Below are 16,622 nucleotides of genomic sequence, written 5' to 3'. Positions count from 1 at the left end.
CAATTCACTACCCCACTACGAGCAGCTCAGGTTAGAGAGTTGAATGTGCTCATCCTTGACCTCAAGCCAGCACGTTGAGGCAGCACAGCAACGTAGTATTGATTACAGCACATCGATGTTCGAGCGCTGTCATTAGAAGTTACATCAAGCGAGCAGCGCACGAGCTCGCGCTGCAGCGCGATTCGCACGTACGTACGTTACTGCGAGCTTATATGCATTGCATCAGTTATTTATCAATTGCTAAAGGGACAGATGGCCGCTACTACAGCGCAGGCATAATTAATTGTCTAGCGGCATACAGTCAACAAAGATTGCAGGAGACCCGCCGTTTCGCGGCATGTCTAAAGACCGCTGCCGTCGCGGCGCGTACGATCGTGCGCTCGAGCAGTTCGTACACCGCGGCATGCTGAAAGACCGCTGCCGTCGCGGCGCGTACCATCGTGCGCTCGAGCAGTTTCGTGCACATGTCTGCTTATCGCTGCTGTGAATTGATTTATAGAAAGCATTTCCTCGCGTTTGTGCGCCTGAATCTAGCAGCGTGCAAACCTTACCTGAAGTTCAACTTCGCACGTGCGTGACTCGCTTCACTTGCGATTGACACTGCGCTAAAACTTCGCCACTTATTTCTTGAACGGCGTACACGCAGTCGGCGTTGCATAATTTCTTGCCTTTACGCAGCATACCACCCATGGAAAAATCTTCGGCGCCCGATATTCGCTGCAAGCCGTGGTACAACACAACCGAAAGTGGCGGGTCCATATTGTAAACGTGCTTCCCGAAGCAGACGACCGAGCTTGGTACTACCCAGTTTCGGATTGAAGGCGCTTTTTAGCACCATTTTTGCAGCGCCCTCTGGGCAACGCAAGAGCCCCATATCGGTGGCAGAGGTTTTCGCGGCAGCGCAAACTTTCAAGAAAAATACGGCGCCTGGACCGGACAAAATAACAAACGCCATGATTCGCAATCTTAGCCTCAATGATTTGACAGGGCTAACAGATCTCTTTAACAAACATGTATGGACTGAAGGAGGTCAAATCCCACAGGCATGGAGGCATGCAGAGATAATTCTAATACCGAAACCAGGGAAACCGAGGGACATAAAAAATCTCCGACCCATATCCCTTACCTCATGTCTGGGTAAGCTTTTTGAAAAGGTTATACAGATGAGACTCACTAGGTACATAGAAAACAGCAACCTTTTCCCGGAAACAATGTTCGGCTTTAGACAGCATATGTCGGTACAGGACGTGTTTCTCCTGCTGAAAGAAGAAGTATTAAACCCAGAGAGAGGAAATGCAGACAGATTCATAGTGGCATTAGATATCAAAAAAGCTTTCGATACCATCTCGCACGAGAGCATTTTAACGGAACTATCGAGCATGCACTGCGGACAGCGGACTTATGAATACATAAAATCCTTTCTAGACGAACGCACAGCCACGATAGGGCTAGGATCCACCCGCTCAGGCGTTCTACAGACCCCCAAAAGAGGAACGCCGCAAGGTTCAATTCTTTCGCCGCTTCTCTTTAATATAGGGATGAAAGGGCTAGCATTGAAACTACAACGGATCTCAAACCTAGGACATGCGATTTACGCGGACGACGTAACTCTCTGGACCGCAAAGGGATCTTTAGGGGAACGTCAGGAAACCCTCCAGAAGGCAATTAGCATTGTAGAGGAACATGTGGCAAAAGCTGGTATGAGTTGCGCCCCGGAGAAGTCCGAACTAATCCGAGTAAGAGCGCCTTATACACGAAAGGACGATAGACTTCCGATAAAGCTTGCTCTTGGAGGTCAAACAATAAAGGAGGTATCTAAAGCTCGTATACTCGGACTATGGATACAGGAAAATGGAGCAGTAGGGCACACGATCGCAAATCTCCGGAAAACCGTTAACAGTGTGTCTAGGATGATAAACAGAGTAGCAAGAAACAGAAAAGGCTTCAAGGAAGAAGAGACTATAAGGCTCGTGCAGGCATTTATCATAAGCCGTGTAACCTTCGGCCTTCCTTTCCAAAAAAGTATCAAACTCAGAGGAAACTAAAATAAACGCCCTGATACGCACAGCTTATAAGGCGGCGCTTGGTCTACCGATCAGCACTAGCACGACCTTTTTTGAAGCAATGGGTATTAGCAACACTTTTGAGGAACTCGTGGCAGCAACACTGATCGCACAACGAGAAAGGCTCAATGCCACGGAGTAAGGTCGAACACTTCTCCGTCGATTAGGTTATCCACTCAGACCGGCACATTGCAACGACTAAACAGAACTCCTCCCACCGGACATACGAGCTAAGATCTCGGTGTCCCCAATCCCTAAAAACATGAGCGAGAAATACCACAGACAACGGCGCCTTGCACGGGCCAGGACACTCGAACGCAGGTTCGGTAGAAATCCGGAGGTTTATTACACGGACGCGTGTAAACAAGATAGCAAAACTTTCACTGTGGTAGCCACAAACGCTCAAACTACTATTTCCGCGACAGTCAGGACAGAGTCAGTGGCCACAGCAGAGGCTACCGCGGTGGCTCTGGCTATACGTGACGCTGAAAATAGAGCACGTTCTGCTTTAATACTAACCGACTCGCAGTCGGCATGTCGCCTTTTCATGACAGGCACCCTGCCCAAACTCGCAATGAAAATCCTAGGACGAAATCTCACGGAACGCCACGCTATTACGTGGTGTCCGGCGCACGCCGGAGTGACGGGTAACGAGAGGGCGGACCGCCTCGCTCGAGAATATAGCATCCGAGCGACGGAACGCACTCTCGTAGAATCTCCGATCACAATAAAAGATATCTTGGAGGCACAGAGACGACGAAGGCAACGGTATAGCTTTCCAGACCCATCCTTGGACTCAGCGCAAATGCGGGACTGGCGCCGACTACAAACCCGTACATACCCACACCTAATCCTACTACACCACATACACCCCACCCGGTACCCCAACACTTGCCCTTGGTGCGGTGGGCGGCCATCTCTTGACCATATCACATGATCGTGCCAGAATCGGTCACAAGAAATCCAATCACCCCTTTTGGGGCAAAACTCCAAAAGTAGGCAGTGGGAGGTGTGGCTAGCCAGCACGGTGCGGGACGACCAACTGGCCCTTCTCGACCAAGCCCGGCGTGCCGCTATCGCAAGTGGGGCCCTGGACTGAGGGACCCACCCACTGGACCTGGATTAAATTTTTTTTTAAATAAAAGTTATACTACTACTACTACTGGGCCGCGATTTTGTAGCGTTACATTATGACTTATTCTACTCTAGTCTTATCATCCACCGCTCAAGGCCGGCTGATCCCGTTGATAACGCGAGCGGACCGTCGCTCCGACCACTGACAAAGCGTGATAAGCGCGAAAAGGCATTATTGCCGGAAAGGCATCGCTACAAAATACCGCCCGTGTACACTGATCGAATTGCTGCGCCGTGCTCCCTTATGGGCTGCAGAATTAAGCGTCTCTTCCTTATGTATAATAAACACCTCCTCCCTCCTCTGGCGGACCCGTTCATAAATGTACATACAGTCGCGGGCACGGTCATGCACAGCCGGGCAGGGATTGGACTTGGAGCCCCGGGCCCGGGCCTAAAAATTTGGTCCATGCAGCCGCTGCACGCAAGCACAGACCCGGGACCACTTTAATTTCTTTGCTTATGCGGGCGATTACTTCGAGGACAGCTTTCCCACAGCATCACTTGAGTGGACCGTGTTGCTGGCAGCATCGAAAGGCCCTTGACCCAGGCACCACACAAGCTGAACCGGATTTAGCTCGTATTTTGATACAGAGGCAACTGAGCCACAGAACACCACCGAGCGACGCGTCGTGTCCAGCTTTGGAACACAAGCAGCTCGCGATGATGGCGATGACACGGAGGCAACCAAACGACATCGTATCCAGCAGCCTTTGAAAGAACACAATGTCAGCCTAAACTGATCTATACTGTCCCTTTAATCTCGTTTCCAAAGAAAACACGTACTACATAACTCTCTCGAACGGCCACTTTTTTTGCCTACGACGACCGAAACCAGCTGTGAAGCCGACGGCAGCGCCACGTCTACATTGTCGTCAACTTACGTTGACCTCACTGGACAACATTATGCAGTTATAGTAGCCCTGTTTTCCCGTGTACCGGCATTGCGTTTGTGGGGCAAACGACTGTGCTACCACTTTCCGAGGCCGTCGCGCCCGAATAATGGGCACTGCCACACCCCGTGCTGCCGTATTCGTGTGCGGCGGCCTGATGGCACGGAACTACACTGCTTGACAGCTGCTGAGGTAGGCGTGCAACAGGTGTCAGATGCGTCCGCTCAGCCGCTTGGAATGTCGTCTGCACGTCCGCGAAATGCACCTCTCCGCTTATCGCCTTTGCCAATTTCTGTCGGAGCCAGCTGTTGAAATGAACGTATAAAAAATGGATTTGCCTCGCCGTAGCTTTCCGTTGTTACGCGTGAGGGTTCAGTGTGCTCGTTTTATTCGGTAACGCTGAGCAGTGCCACACCAGCCTGCGAAAAATAGTTCTAATTTCACGCCACGAAGAACTAACCTTTCTGATGGTTGTGGTATTACATGCAAATTGCTTCCTTGCTTAGTTTGCCTTTTGTGTACATCTGCAAGCGACCACATTCTTTTCCAAAGTGTGGAACTAGCTATAGAATCGTGCCTCTGTCACTCGTGTGTCATTTAAAACAGTTAAAAACTTTACCATTAAAAGCTTCTTTTTATAATGTAGAAATTCAATTTTCTCCCTCGCGTTGCTGTAGTCACGATGCATGCATGAGAAGTGCTAGCGCGGTGGCACCTCTACAACGGTAGTAACAGGTGCAATTCTGCACCTCTCATTTCCATTCTGCTTGCTTATTTGTCCTTTTATGATGAGTTGCACGGTTGGCGAATTGATTTCACCGTCGCATGAGCATTTCGGCAATTTACAGTAGTTTTAAGCTCTTCTTACAAGCGCATATATGGTGTGATGAAACTACTGTGACCTATATATATATATATATATATATATATATATATAGTGCGCATGAAACCGGTCAGTTTTGAACTGCTTATATGCAAAGTGGTCTTGTCAATCAATGGCCGTAGTACCTGGCTAAAATCTGTGGTCGTGGCTGTTCCGGTCATCTATGTGTACGTGCTTATCACAGGCATACGAGTCAGCTCTACAAAATTGGCTCTGGGCGCAAAAATCAGAAAAGTTCTCGTTTACAATGTGCTAACACAATATTTTGTGTGTTGTCATTGGCATACAAATTTTTGTTATCTGTTGTAGATACATCAGAATGCAGCTGTTTCCCATCATACCTCTGTGAGTGCCTGGATATGCTCTTGTATGAGGATTTTTCGTTGCTTGACCATTGCTTTTTTTCTTTGAAGAAGCTATCTCATCAGTGGCAAATTTTTTGCTACCAAGTTCATGTGTTCAAGTACAACTTGCTTGCTCAGTTATGTAGCTGATTAGTTCTAATTGATTGTTGAAAAAAGAAAGTGAATTGCCATCATCCCTGCTTGAGAAAAGGAATTGGTTACTTACAAAAGAACTTGGATTGTGAGTAATCGATTTCACTTCACTTTATTACCTTAATGACCTCCGTTTAGGGGGTATGGCATAAGGGGTGGGCTAATATATGAACGTTGCAAAGAACGGTCTTCACGTGCAACAGTGAGCTGTGACGTTCTCTGCAAAAGTTGATGGACATGTGATGGCTGCAATGTCACAGGGAAGGCCATTCCACTCCACTGCTGTACGACAAAAAAAAATGAGGCAGCGAAAGTAATAGTGCGAGCACGTGAGCATGCAATTTGATTCGGATGGGTGGTGCCATACACGTCGGTGGGAGGATGCGTGATTGAGGAATCTGTGGAAAAACTTGTTAAGCAAAATGAGGCTGGTGATGCGGCAATGCACAGAAGGATTTAGAAGACCAGTTTTGCATTTGAAGGATGTTGTGCTTAAGTCGTATAAGTATGAAGAATAAATGAACCTAGTGGCAGGATTTTGCACGGATTCTAATTCGTTGTTTATAGTATACCTAGTGCGGGCTTCAGATTGGTGCCGCATACTCTAGTTTAGATCTGATTAGAGATTTATACGTGAGAAGTTTTATGTCCTGCGGGGTGTGACGCAAATGACGCTTAAAAAAAACTGAGAGATCTGTTCATTGATGATATGACGTTGGTGACATGTGCGCGCCAGGAAAGATTGCAGGATAAGCTGACGCCTAAGTATTTATAAGATTGAACTTGTTAAACAGCGGAGTTACAGATTATGTACAAAAAAAAGCAAAGGATTACGCTGGCATTGAAATGAAACAAGTTTGCATTTAGCAGGATTAAGCTTCATTAGCCAAAAATCGCACCAGTCCTGTACATGGTTAAGGTCGTTTTGGAGCACAGTTTGATCAGAAAGCTTAGTAATTGTGCAATAGATGACATAATCGTCAGTAAACATATGGATATCAGATGATACGTGGTTGGGTAGATCGTTAATATATATTAGGAACAGAAGGGGTGCAAGGACAGACCCTTGGGGGACGCCCAATGTTACTGAAAGGGAACTAGAATGGTTATTTTTAATAGAGACGTACTGATAACGGTTAGTAAGAAATTCTGAAATCCATTCGAGAATGTGAGGGTGCAGGTTCAACTGGGCAAGTTTTAGTAACAGGCGTTTGTGTGGAACTTTGTTGAATGCATTAGCGAAGTCCAGAAAGATTGCATCAGTCTGAAGATTCCAGTCGAGATTAGAATGTAAATCATGAATAAATGATAACCTTCTAATGCATTATGTACAGGTCTGATGACAGGAAAAGGTACCTGCGATAAAGTACCATGTGAAGTGCATTAAAGTCTGCTTTTAGAGTTACCTGGCAAAATAAAGAAAGGGTCACAAATTTTTCTATAGTTTGAGGCTGCTCCAACCAAGCCCTGTCTTGCCTTGACCTCTTTTTTCGAGCTACTCATCGCAGTCCATGGAAAGGTGATCACCACGACCACAGATTTGAAAGGAGAGCTGGAAGCAGTTCAGAAAGACTTGAAGTAGAGCAGCTACCCAACAATTTTCATTCAGAAGATGGTGTAGCACGCCATGAACAGGCAGTTGAAGCTTCTCGGTACACAAAACTAAAGCGTGCAGTGATACCCTAGATTCAAGGAATTAGTGAATCGCTGTTGAGAATTTTCAAGAAGCACGATGTGCTTCCAAACATGGCTGAAACAACACAAAAACGATGTTGCCAAAAAACACATGGCATCAGATTCCATTGCAGAGCACGTTCAAAACACACACACAATGTGATAGAATGGGATGAGGCAAAAGCCATTGTCATAGAAAAGAATGCGTCAGCAAGACTGCATCTAAAATTGCTGGTTATCCAAACCACTGAAAACGCTATCAGCAGGCAGCAAGTAATCGGGATGTCTATAGTCAAGCCTAGTTATAACGAACATAGATATAATGAATTGTCGTGGGTATAAGAAGTAAATCTAAAATGCTCCTACCTGATATTAGATTGTCATGAATATATGCTTATAACAAATATTGGAATAACAGTATTTCAGTGCCATATGCGATTTCGTTTCAACGAGTTCGACTGTATTCTTGAACTCTGGGTGAATGCTCAAGCATACATGAAGAAATCTGCTAATGACTGACTCATTGTGATCAGTGTATCTGTGCTTATCCGTAAAAATCTTTTATTTCCTCTTCCTTGTTTTTTTTTTTTTTACGTTGGTCAGTAACATGTTCTACTAATGATGCTTTTACGAGACCAGATAGTGTTTTGTCAAACTCTATTGCATCAGAATATATTACTGTTCTATAATTATCTATAGGTCCCAGCATGGTTTACAAATTTACACAATTTTTTTTGGTACTGCATAGTGAGTTGTGCATAATTTTGGTGAGGGCATCTCAGATTTATGCCTCGAGTTCTTCCTGAGTAAAGTGCTCGGTTGTGCTATACACTTCACGCTTTGCCCATCTTTCAAAAAAAAAAAATGATATGCTATCAAATCATGGCTGCATGTAGTCATGCAGTGTAGTCATATGGACCAAAGTGGCCACACATAAGCAGGAAAATGGATGTCAAGCCACTCGCAGACAAACCCCACAAAATGGAGAAGTGCACAATTTTGCATAAAAGTTGGGAGATGCTCTCACAAGTAGCCAAAAAAAAGAAAATCCTTCACAGACGTATGCCAATCTGACAACTGATACATCAAATACAGCGAAGCTGTATAATCGAGTTCTCATGCACAACAGTTCTTCTGGAGGTGCTGAAGACACTTTGGACTGTGCACTGGGTATTCAGGTGCTGGACCGCAGGTCATGGAAGGTGTAAGGGTCAGCCCGTATTCTACAAAGACTTCCTCCACCCAAGACAGACTACAAGGAAGAGCGCAGACAGGGATTACGACACATGTTTCCCGATGAAGTAATTTTGGGGCTATAAGGATATAGCGAGGATCTAAAGAGAGTCTTATTAGGGCAGTATCATGGGCAGCCTAATGTATGTTCTTGTTGGGAGTTACGGATAAAATTTCCTGCACAGCTTCCATCCTCGCACACATGAAAGTAGCGGGCAGCTGACCACTTTCGCCAGCATTGGTTTAAAATCCTGTATTAATGAACTGAGAATGGCAATTCTTGACAATTCTTTTATTGAACAGACATGCTATGCCCATGGACCCACTGCTACCATTGTTTTGCACCCACTGTAAACTGCGACTTTGTATTGGCATGTCGCCTCAGTGTGTTCACAAATGGCAACCTGTGGTTGTCTGTCTGAAATGGCATTGCAATATGCTCTCGTCTGCTACCGCAAGCATATAGCAGAAAGAAGTCCTAGATCCTTGTGTTCAGGATAAAATTTAATTCGAACAAATGCAAAATTGTAAATTGTATGTGTGCATTTGTGTTTTATGGTATTCCTTGACAAAGGCTAGACCTGAGTCTAAACGCCAGAAAAAAAAAAAATTATCCGTTCCTTTCAATTGAGTATAGATAGATCACACACAGACAGACAGACATAAAACACATTAACGGCTCTTGGTTAGAAGTACGTAAATAATTTGGGTACATCAATTTAAATCTGGCATAGTTCATGAGCAGCACATTGTGTAAGATAATTACAATTTCAAATTGGGAAGATATGTATCATACTTTTGGCGGACCCAGTCCCCTAATCGCTGTCATGAGTACAGAAACATCTATGGAGCACCAGATTTCTGCAATAAAACATTGTTGCAATAATAATTGCGGGCAAATTAATACCACCATGTCATCATATGTCTAAGCAGTTGTATAACATGCAGGTGACATTGGCAGTATGGATGGCAAAGCAGTCAGCGGGTGAGTACAGGCTTTCTTTGGCGTTTGTGATGCCACCAACATTCATTTCTATGAAATATCCTAGGAAGTAAGGGCTAAAATATGGATCAGCAGAGTGACTAGGTTCGTAAACCTTCCAAGGTTTTGTGATTGTTCAAAGCAAAGTTCTTTCCCCCCCTCCCCCCCCTTTTTTTCCCTTTCTTTTTAAGCACTTAATATGAAACTCGTAGGTATGCCGAGAAACCCTTGATTAAAAAAACTGTCAGCTACTAACTGCTGACAACAGCAATTGCCCAAAAGGCTAACTTGTCCATTGTAGTCAATGTAATCCAGTTGGTGTAGAACATAATAAAATAACTGAAGTGCAATATCACAAATGATATACTTTACAGTTAAAATGAACATATAAATTTTTACCAGTCAGGTGGCACATGCTCTGCTAGAGCAGGCTTCATTAAGGGTATATTCCAATGCCATAGCATAACCTTTCTTGGAAGTTCTGTATTCCGTGTTCGTTGGACAGGCACCAAACATCGAAGCCGTTGGCCCACTGGCAATTGAAAAGGGCACGTGTGCATTGGCAGCATTGTTTGTGATAACTTTTGAGGTTGTGTAAGAAAAATTTGTACTTTCTGATATTCTAGTAAAATAAGTGTTAGTGTACATTTTATGAGTTTTGAATGCCATAGGTTTTCTTACAGCTCCAGTTGGGAAGGAATTGACTACCTTCATATGAGAACAATTTATCTCTGCGCTATTATAGGTTGGAGCAACGTTGTGTTTGGTGATGCTGATATCAGCTACCTACTCATACATCTTGAATGTGCTGCCATCTGAACCATTGGTGCCATGCAAGTGAGAACCATTAGGGTTTTGCCACTTTCTTTGAGGCAGCATTTGCATTTATTATGATGTTTGGTATGTCCTCTATGTGGGCTGTAAGGGCCTGTGCTATGTTTTGTGGTACCTGTTGTCCTGCGTGCAGCGATCGTAGCTAGATGTGTCAGTGTAGCATAGCTGGCTTGCAGAAAGAGATAGCAGCGTCTCCGCTTGTAAGGCTGGACAAGTTAATACCAAGTGGCAAGTGTCTGCTTCCATCACTGCAAGGGGCATACTGCATCCAGTGGGAAGTGCAGTCCGCTCCAATAGAGGTGACACCTGTTTAAGGGCCACCCCAGCCTCTTAAGCACAACTTTCTCTAAATTAGTAAGGTGAAGGGAGAGAAAGCAGACAAAGGACCTGTTGAAAGTTTGTGAATTTCCACATGCATAATGTGGCAAGGGTTGTAGAAATACCCCGTGTGTAAATGCTCTTTATGGCCACATGGACTCTGAGATTATGTCTGAAAGGGAAGTTCCATGTTGTCAGAAGATGAGGTTCACATTGCAAAAAGCAAAGGGACTTGGTTGAATGAAGAACTCACCATATTAATGGCAAGGATGAAAATGCAAAGGACTAACAGCTACTGAAACCAAGGAAAGCATGGCACACTTGTGTTATGTTTGAACAAACAAGTGTCACTTTGTATTTTAATTAGCCTCAATGATGCCTTTGTGTTCCCAGGTCCTCACGAGTCACTGTGTAGCTCCATTGTCAAATGTTTTTGAGGATGCAAGTTATGTTGTTACAAAGCATAGTTTCATCTTATATTGCATGACAAAGGGGATAGCATGAATTGCATAAAAATAAACCTTGTATTCAAGATCATTGCATAAAGTACATAGTTCTCGAGTTTTAATCGTTCTAAGCTAGCAGAAGTGCTTCTTGAGACTCTCTCCTGAAGATTGCAGTGAAGCATATGTGTGCAGGGCAGATGACGACAGTTGGAGTTGGGATACAGACTTTGAAGACGACTCTGGATACGAGGTGCCGCTGCAGGCTGGAGACTATGAGCCCATTGGCTGGCCTCTTCAACACAGCGCGAAACTTGAGAGGACTGGTGAGTGGAAATTGCAGCATTGAGCAGCCTCAGGAAGTGGCTGCAGGGGCATAGCCACGGTTAAGGAAGGCACACCGGCTACATGCCCCCCCCCCCCCCCCACCACCGAAATTTCTGTGGGATACATGGCATAAAACGACGTGAAGCTTCCCACAGGTTTCCGGAATGTTTATTGGCAAAGTCATTAGGCTGTCCTGAATCTTGTGCCACCTGTGGACAGAAAACCATTTACAAACTTCCACTGTTGTCACACCCACAATATTGTGCCACTTCATGGAGTGCCACAAGAGGAAAGAAACTCTAGAAATGTATAGTACGCAATAGAAAATTGAGTTACTCAGAGTAGCAGCTTGGTTGTCTGTGTGATTACTTCCAAGTGCCATTACTTTCCAAGTGCCATCGTGGTTGTTAGAATTGTACCAGTTTGCAGCAAGAAGAGCAAACTGTGCAGGTCACCAGCACCGTGTTTCCCTAGACTGTGATAACACCATGTGGACAATCTGAGAGTGTCCAGCTTCAAGCTGTGCACAGAACTGGATATGCTTAATGACAAATGGCTGAGTAAAAACAGGGAGCAGTGCTCACTTGTATGGCAAGAGTTTTCATTGCTGTTGTATGCTGTGCTGGAGCTTCCATCAAGCAAATGTAAAATATGTTCATTGCACAGTGATACTTCGTTGTTCCTTGAACATAGCAGTACCCACTCTTAGCATAAGGCTTTAGGCATCAGTGTGACAAGTGTCCCAGGTAAAGATAAAATCAGCCACTTGTTGTTCACATATAATTTAAGCCTGTTAGCCGTGTTCAGTGACCTCCTGGTGAATCTCTGCAAGTCTACCGGCCAGGAAGAATATTTTGTTGTCAACAGTGAACCTAACCAGAGGCATTTGACACACATTGAAAAAGCAACACTGATTGCCATTGCGCATTCTATGAATCCTTTCTTGCGCATAAAAGGAGGCAAACAGACATCATCTAATGAAAAATAGGAATGATGCAAACATCAAAAGCAATTCTGCATGGACACCCACCAGGTCAGAAAATGGTGATTGACATTGACAGTTTGTTGCCAGTGAAAGTGAAAACCAGTATTACTTGAATTCGCCAACCTTGGTTTCTACCCGGCTTGCTGTAAATTTGGCAGCAAGCAGACCTCTCACAAAATTTTTAAGGTAGCTTGAATTATACATTGCATGTGTAATGAAGCAGAGGCGCCCCTGTGTATATATGCCGACTGAAGAGGAAGACAAAGGAGTGATCGCGAGTGAACCCCGTGCTACCCCTTGCAGTGCCTTCCTATGCCTAGCGTTCCAGCAACGTTGTCAACCACAATAAACCTCGTCGCATTTGGTGGAGGTGCTGGGTTACAGTATGCTGTTACAGTATGCACATGTAGTCTGTTTCACACTTAAGGGAAATCTCGGAGCGCATTGCATCGCGATGCGGCGAGCGCTGGAGTCGGGTGCCAGAAACAGCTCGCGCAGGCGCAGACGGTCGAGGCGCGTTATCTTGAACTGGGGCGTTGACTGCTACGGCGGCGCACGCTGGCCGCATCGTCGGGAAGCATGCTACTGCCAAGGGCAGTTCATCGTTACTGCGGGCACTGAGCCAATAATGTTAATTAAACGTTGTGCGCACAACTGCCCTTGACAGTAGCATGCTTCCCTACGATGCGGCCAGCGCGCGCCGCCGTAGCAGTTGACGCGGTTCAAGATAACGCGCCTTGACTGTCTGCGCCTGCGCGAGCTGCTTCCGGCACCCGACTCCAGCGCTCGCCGCATCACAATGCGATGCGCTCCGAGATTTCCCCTAAGTGTGAAACAGAGTGTACATGTTACAGTATGCACCCCCTTGCAAGGTGGCATAATTTGAGCATCTGGTATGATAAAGAAATTATATTTAAATTTTTTTACATTGCAGTTGAACCATACAGCAGCCTAGCAACACTGATGGGTGACGAAATTAAGTATTTTCTGTATGGTCAATATGCACGGTATATGCATGGTCTCATTTTTCCGTTCAAGTCTCAGTGGTCAACCTAAAACGTCCTCGCACAGCGGTGGGCATGCACCCTCTCAGGATGGCAGTGAAGTGTTACAAAATGTTTTGGAGCAGACAACACAGTGATGTCCCCTGTTGCGAAGTCGGGAGGTTTGAGCGGCCACGAAGGTTCCATTTCTGGTGATGGTGCCAGGAGAAGGAGAGGTCCAGAGAGATCAGGAAAGGGTTTTATATACAACTGTACATGATATTTTACACGAAGGCCCCCATGATTCTTGGAGCCGTCTACATGCAAACGTCTTGGCATCTCCTAGCGTTTATATTTCCGAGCGTCCACACAACACTCAAGCCCCGCTTTTTATCAGTTCATTTCCCCCTTTCACTCGTTCAGGGGATTCACTGTAGTTCTTCTCAACCAATCGCCATTGTCGACCGTTCGCAAGATCCCGCCCATGATGTGGCACCGTTCTGCCAGGCTCCGCCTCCAATGTTGCTCGATCGCCCCCGCATACCAGGCAACGGATGGCACCTTGGGAACCAAACGTCGAAGCTGTTCCCACGGAAATGCTTGATGTTGGCACCATGATGGTGCCAACATCTCTCTGTGATGGTCAGATGGACCTCTCCGTGATGGTCAGTTTGTCAATCAGGAGACAGGAGACTGGCCTTCACAGAAGCTACCGCCGAGCCCCGTCGTAGTCCGAGCGGGTGCTGTTGCTTCACGGAAACACACCAAGAGCGACGTTGCCATTTTAGCGACGCACGAGGCCAATTTCTCATTGGCAGCCTAGGGTCTAATTGCTCCTTTTTTAGTCCTAGGTGACGGGGACGCTGCCCAGCCTCAAGAAATGAAGCGTGAACAGCACTCCACAGCTGCACGTCTGTCTGTGAGGCATCCTTTGTCCCTAAGGACCGCCAGGCACAACAGCACCCCCGCCGCCAGATGGTGCATCGGGGGGTCGAGTTGTTCGATGCAGCTTGTCCAGCTTGATGCCTACGTTGCTCAAAGCCCTGGGGCCACAGCTTCCAAGAGGGAAGATCTTCCAGCTAAAGGCCTCTCAAGAAGTGGGCTCTGACTGGACTGCAGAAATGCTAGATGGCAAACTCCAAGGAGCGACCTTTGTCAGCTACACACAATGCCACAAGCACCACATGCAAGCCACTCTCATCACCAGACTGTACCAGTTCAAATAATCTGACAACTCCCTATCTAAAATAAAGCCTTGAAACGCAAGGTGCACGTCGATCTGGACAAGTACCAAGAATCTTCCAATGATGTGTCCTTGCAAATAGACACCAACTGGGTTTATGTAATGAAGCTAAGTAATTATGAATTAGAGCTTCCACAGATCAGGATGACGAAGGAAGAATTGACCTTAAGTAATTCATAGTGCTAAGTCCGTAACACTTAGCACAAGATAGCTACATAATCATTACATAATGCCGAAAATGCCAAATAAACAAATGGGAAAACCATCTACGACTTACCACATGCCCATATTGGCTCAGAAGGCCTGACTTATTTTGCCTTTCCTCTAGCGCACTTCTAAATTGTGCTGCTTTAAAGCTATGCTCCATCTGAGCAGGTGGCCATATTTATGTGACATACCCTTACATAATACATTGAAGAGAAAACATATCGCTAAAAGCGATCTGCGCAACCAATTTCTCAGGCGCGGTCCTCTCTAAGTGCATGAGGGAATCATCTGACGCTTTCCAAAATCAGCTGAACCATGCTGCAGAATAACCAATATCTGACCCAATACAGCTTGATTATTAGAAATCACGAAATCCAAAAAGATAGCCTGATCCTAATGAAAACTCGCGCGAAGTATCTAAAGCAAGTCTTAATCAAAGCTACACTGAGGCTTTTTATCTTCCGCCTATAGCTCCGCGAAAATAAGAAAACGAAAACACTGACGCTATGCTTTCTCGAGCGTTCAGCTGTCATGTTTTCATGAAAGCAAACATCAAGTTAACTAAAAATTTTCTGCCTCCACCACCATCAGAGATGGCCGAAGACGCACGAGGCCAATTTCTCATTGCAGCCTGGGGTCTAATTGCTCATCTATTAGTCCCAGGTGACGGTGATGCTCCCCGGCCTCGAGAAACGACGAAGCATGAACAGCACTTTAAAGCTGCATGCTTGTCGGTGAGGCATCCTTTGTCCCGAAGGACCGCCTGGCACAACACCCCGCATGTCTTGGCATCATACACGCCATGCCAAAATGGCAGTTGCTATCGGTAGGAGGTGCTTAAAGGCGGGGACTTCAAACTATCATTTTAGATTAAAATGCGTACTGAGAGCCCAGTTCTTTGTGTGCAGTATTACCGACACCTGCCAACTCTCCTGAATTTTTTGTAACGTTTACGAATTTAAGCGTGCTCTGTGATTTTATTAATGTTGCGTCAAGTTTTACGGAAAATTTGTTCTGTATGTGAAAATGTTTTAAAGGTGTTAAAGGAAAAGGGGGTAGCGCCGCAAACTTGAAAAACAAAATGCATGCAAAAAAGAAATTGTGTTGGTACATGTGCCATCCTGTTGTAGCAGCTTGCGACACAACATATTTGAGTGGCACTTGCATTCCGCAAGTTTAGTCAGACAAGTTTTCCAAGCAGGCGGCATCTGAAAACGTCATATGATGTAAAAACAATGGAAGGGAAAAATTGTCATCCACTCAATTGTAGCATGATTCTACAAAGCTTCCCATACGGGTTTCTCAGAAAGAACGCTTCGCAGTTGAGGGAAAATTCGTCCTGGTTCGGGATTCAAACCAGGTACTCTACCATTCGAAGATGGTAGAGCCCCGGAAAGGCATTTGTCCTGGGTTCGAATCCCGGACCAGGACGAAGTTTCCCTCAACTGTGAAGCATTCTTTCTGAGAAACCCGTATGGGTTTCCTTTGTAGCTTCATGCTACAATCGGGTGCTTTCATGGTGCTTCCTCCACCTTGCGGGATTCCGCAGAACTGATGTCCCTTAAAAACAATGGGTTGCTTGTCAGTCTCTGCTATCCGATGCTGCTTGTGTGCTTCATCTAAAGGTAAATCATTGTTGATAATGTGTCCTGCAAAAGCTGTGTGCTGATAGAAAACTTTTTTTTTAAGTGTGTGCTGTTCCCTCCTTTCCCAGCCTTTGTCATATTTGCAGAATCTTTACGGATTTTAAAGTTCACAAGTTGGCAGGTATGGTATAACCATATTGGCCCCTTTACTCTTAGTTGCAATGATAAAATAAGAATAATTGGACAACCACATCATTGTCTCTAACACTTCTCCTAGGTGCTGCTTTGAGCCGTCCACTGCCTCCGGTGCCACCTATACAGGTGAGCCTATATCCTGGGG

General features: G+C 45.5%; 1 protein-coding gene across 1 annotated transcript in view; it reads left to right on the top strand.

The window, feature by feature from the left end:
• The window catches only part of LOC119443158 (SH2 domain-containing adapter protein D), a 74,595-nt gene that overhangs the window by 55,445 nt on the left and 2,528 nt on the right, over positions 1–16,622 (top strand). Inside the window, exons 2-6 of the mRNA XM_049662614.1 lie at positions 4,128–4,279; positions 5,280–5,315; positions 9,323–9,359; positions 11,152–11,277; positions 16,560–16,603. Of these exons, the coding sequence (XP_049518571.1) occupies positions 9,341–9,359; positions 11,152–11,277; positions 16,560–16,603 (189 nt within the window). The 5' untranslated portion in view covers positions 4,128–4,279; positions 5,280–5,315; positions 9,323–9,340. The remainder of the gene's footprint in view (positions 1–4,127; positions 4,280–5,279; positions 5,316–9,322; positions 9,360–11,151; positions 11,278–16,559; positions 16,604–16,622) is intronic.

The sequence above is a fragment of the Dermacentor silvarum genome, chromosome 2 (assembly GCF_013339745.2).
Source record: "Dermacentor silvarum isolate Dsil-2018 chromosome 2, BIME_Dsil_1.4, whole genome shotgun sequence".
Taxonomy (NCBI): domain Eukaryota; kingdom Metazoa; phylum Arthropoda; class Arachnida; order Ixodida; family Ixodidae; genus Dermacentor; species Dermacentor silvarum.
This window is presented reverse-complemented; position numbering and strand designations above follow the sequence as displayed.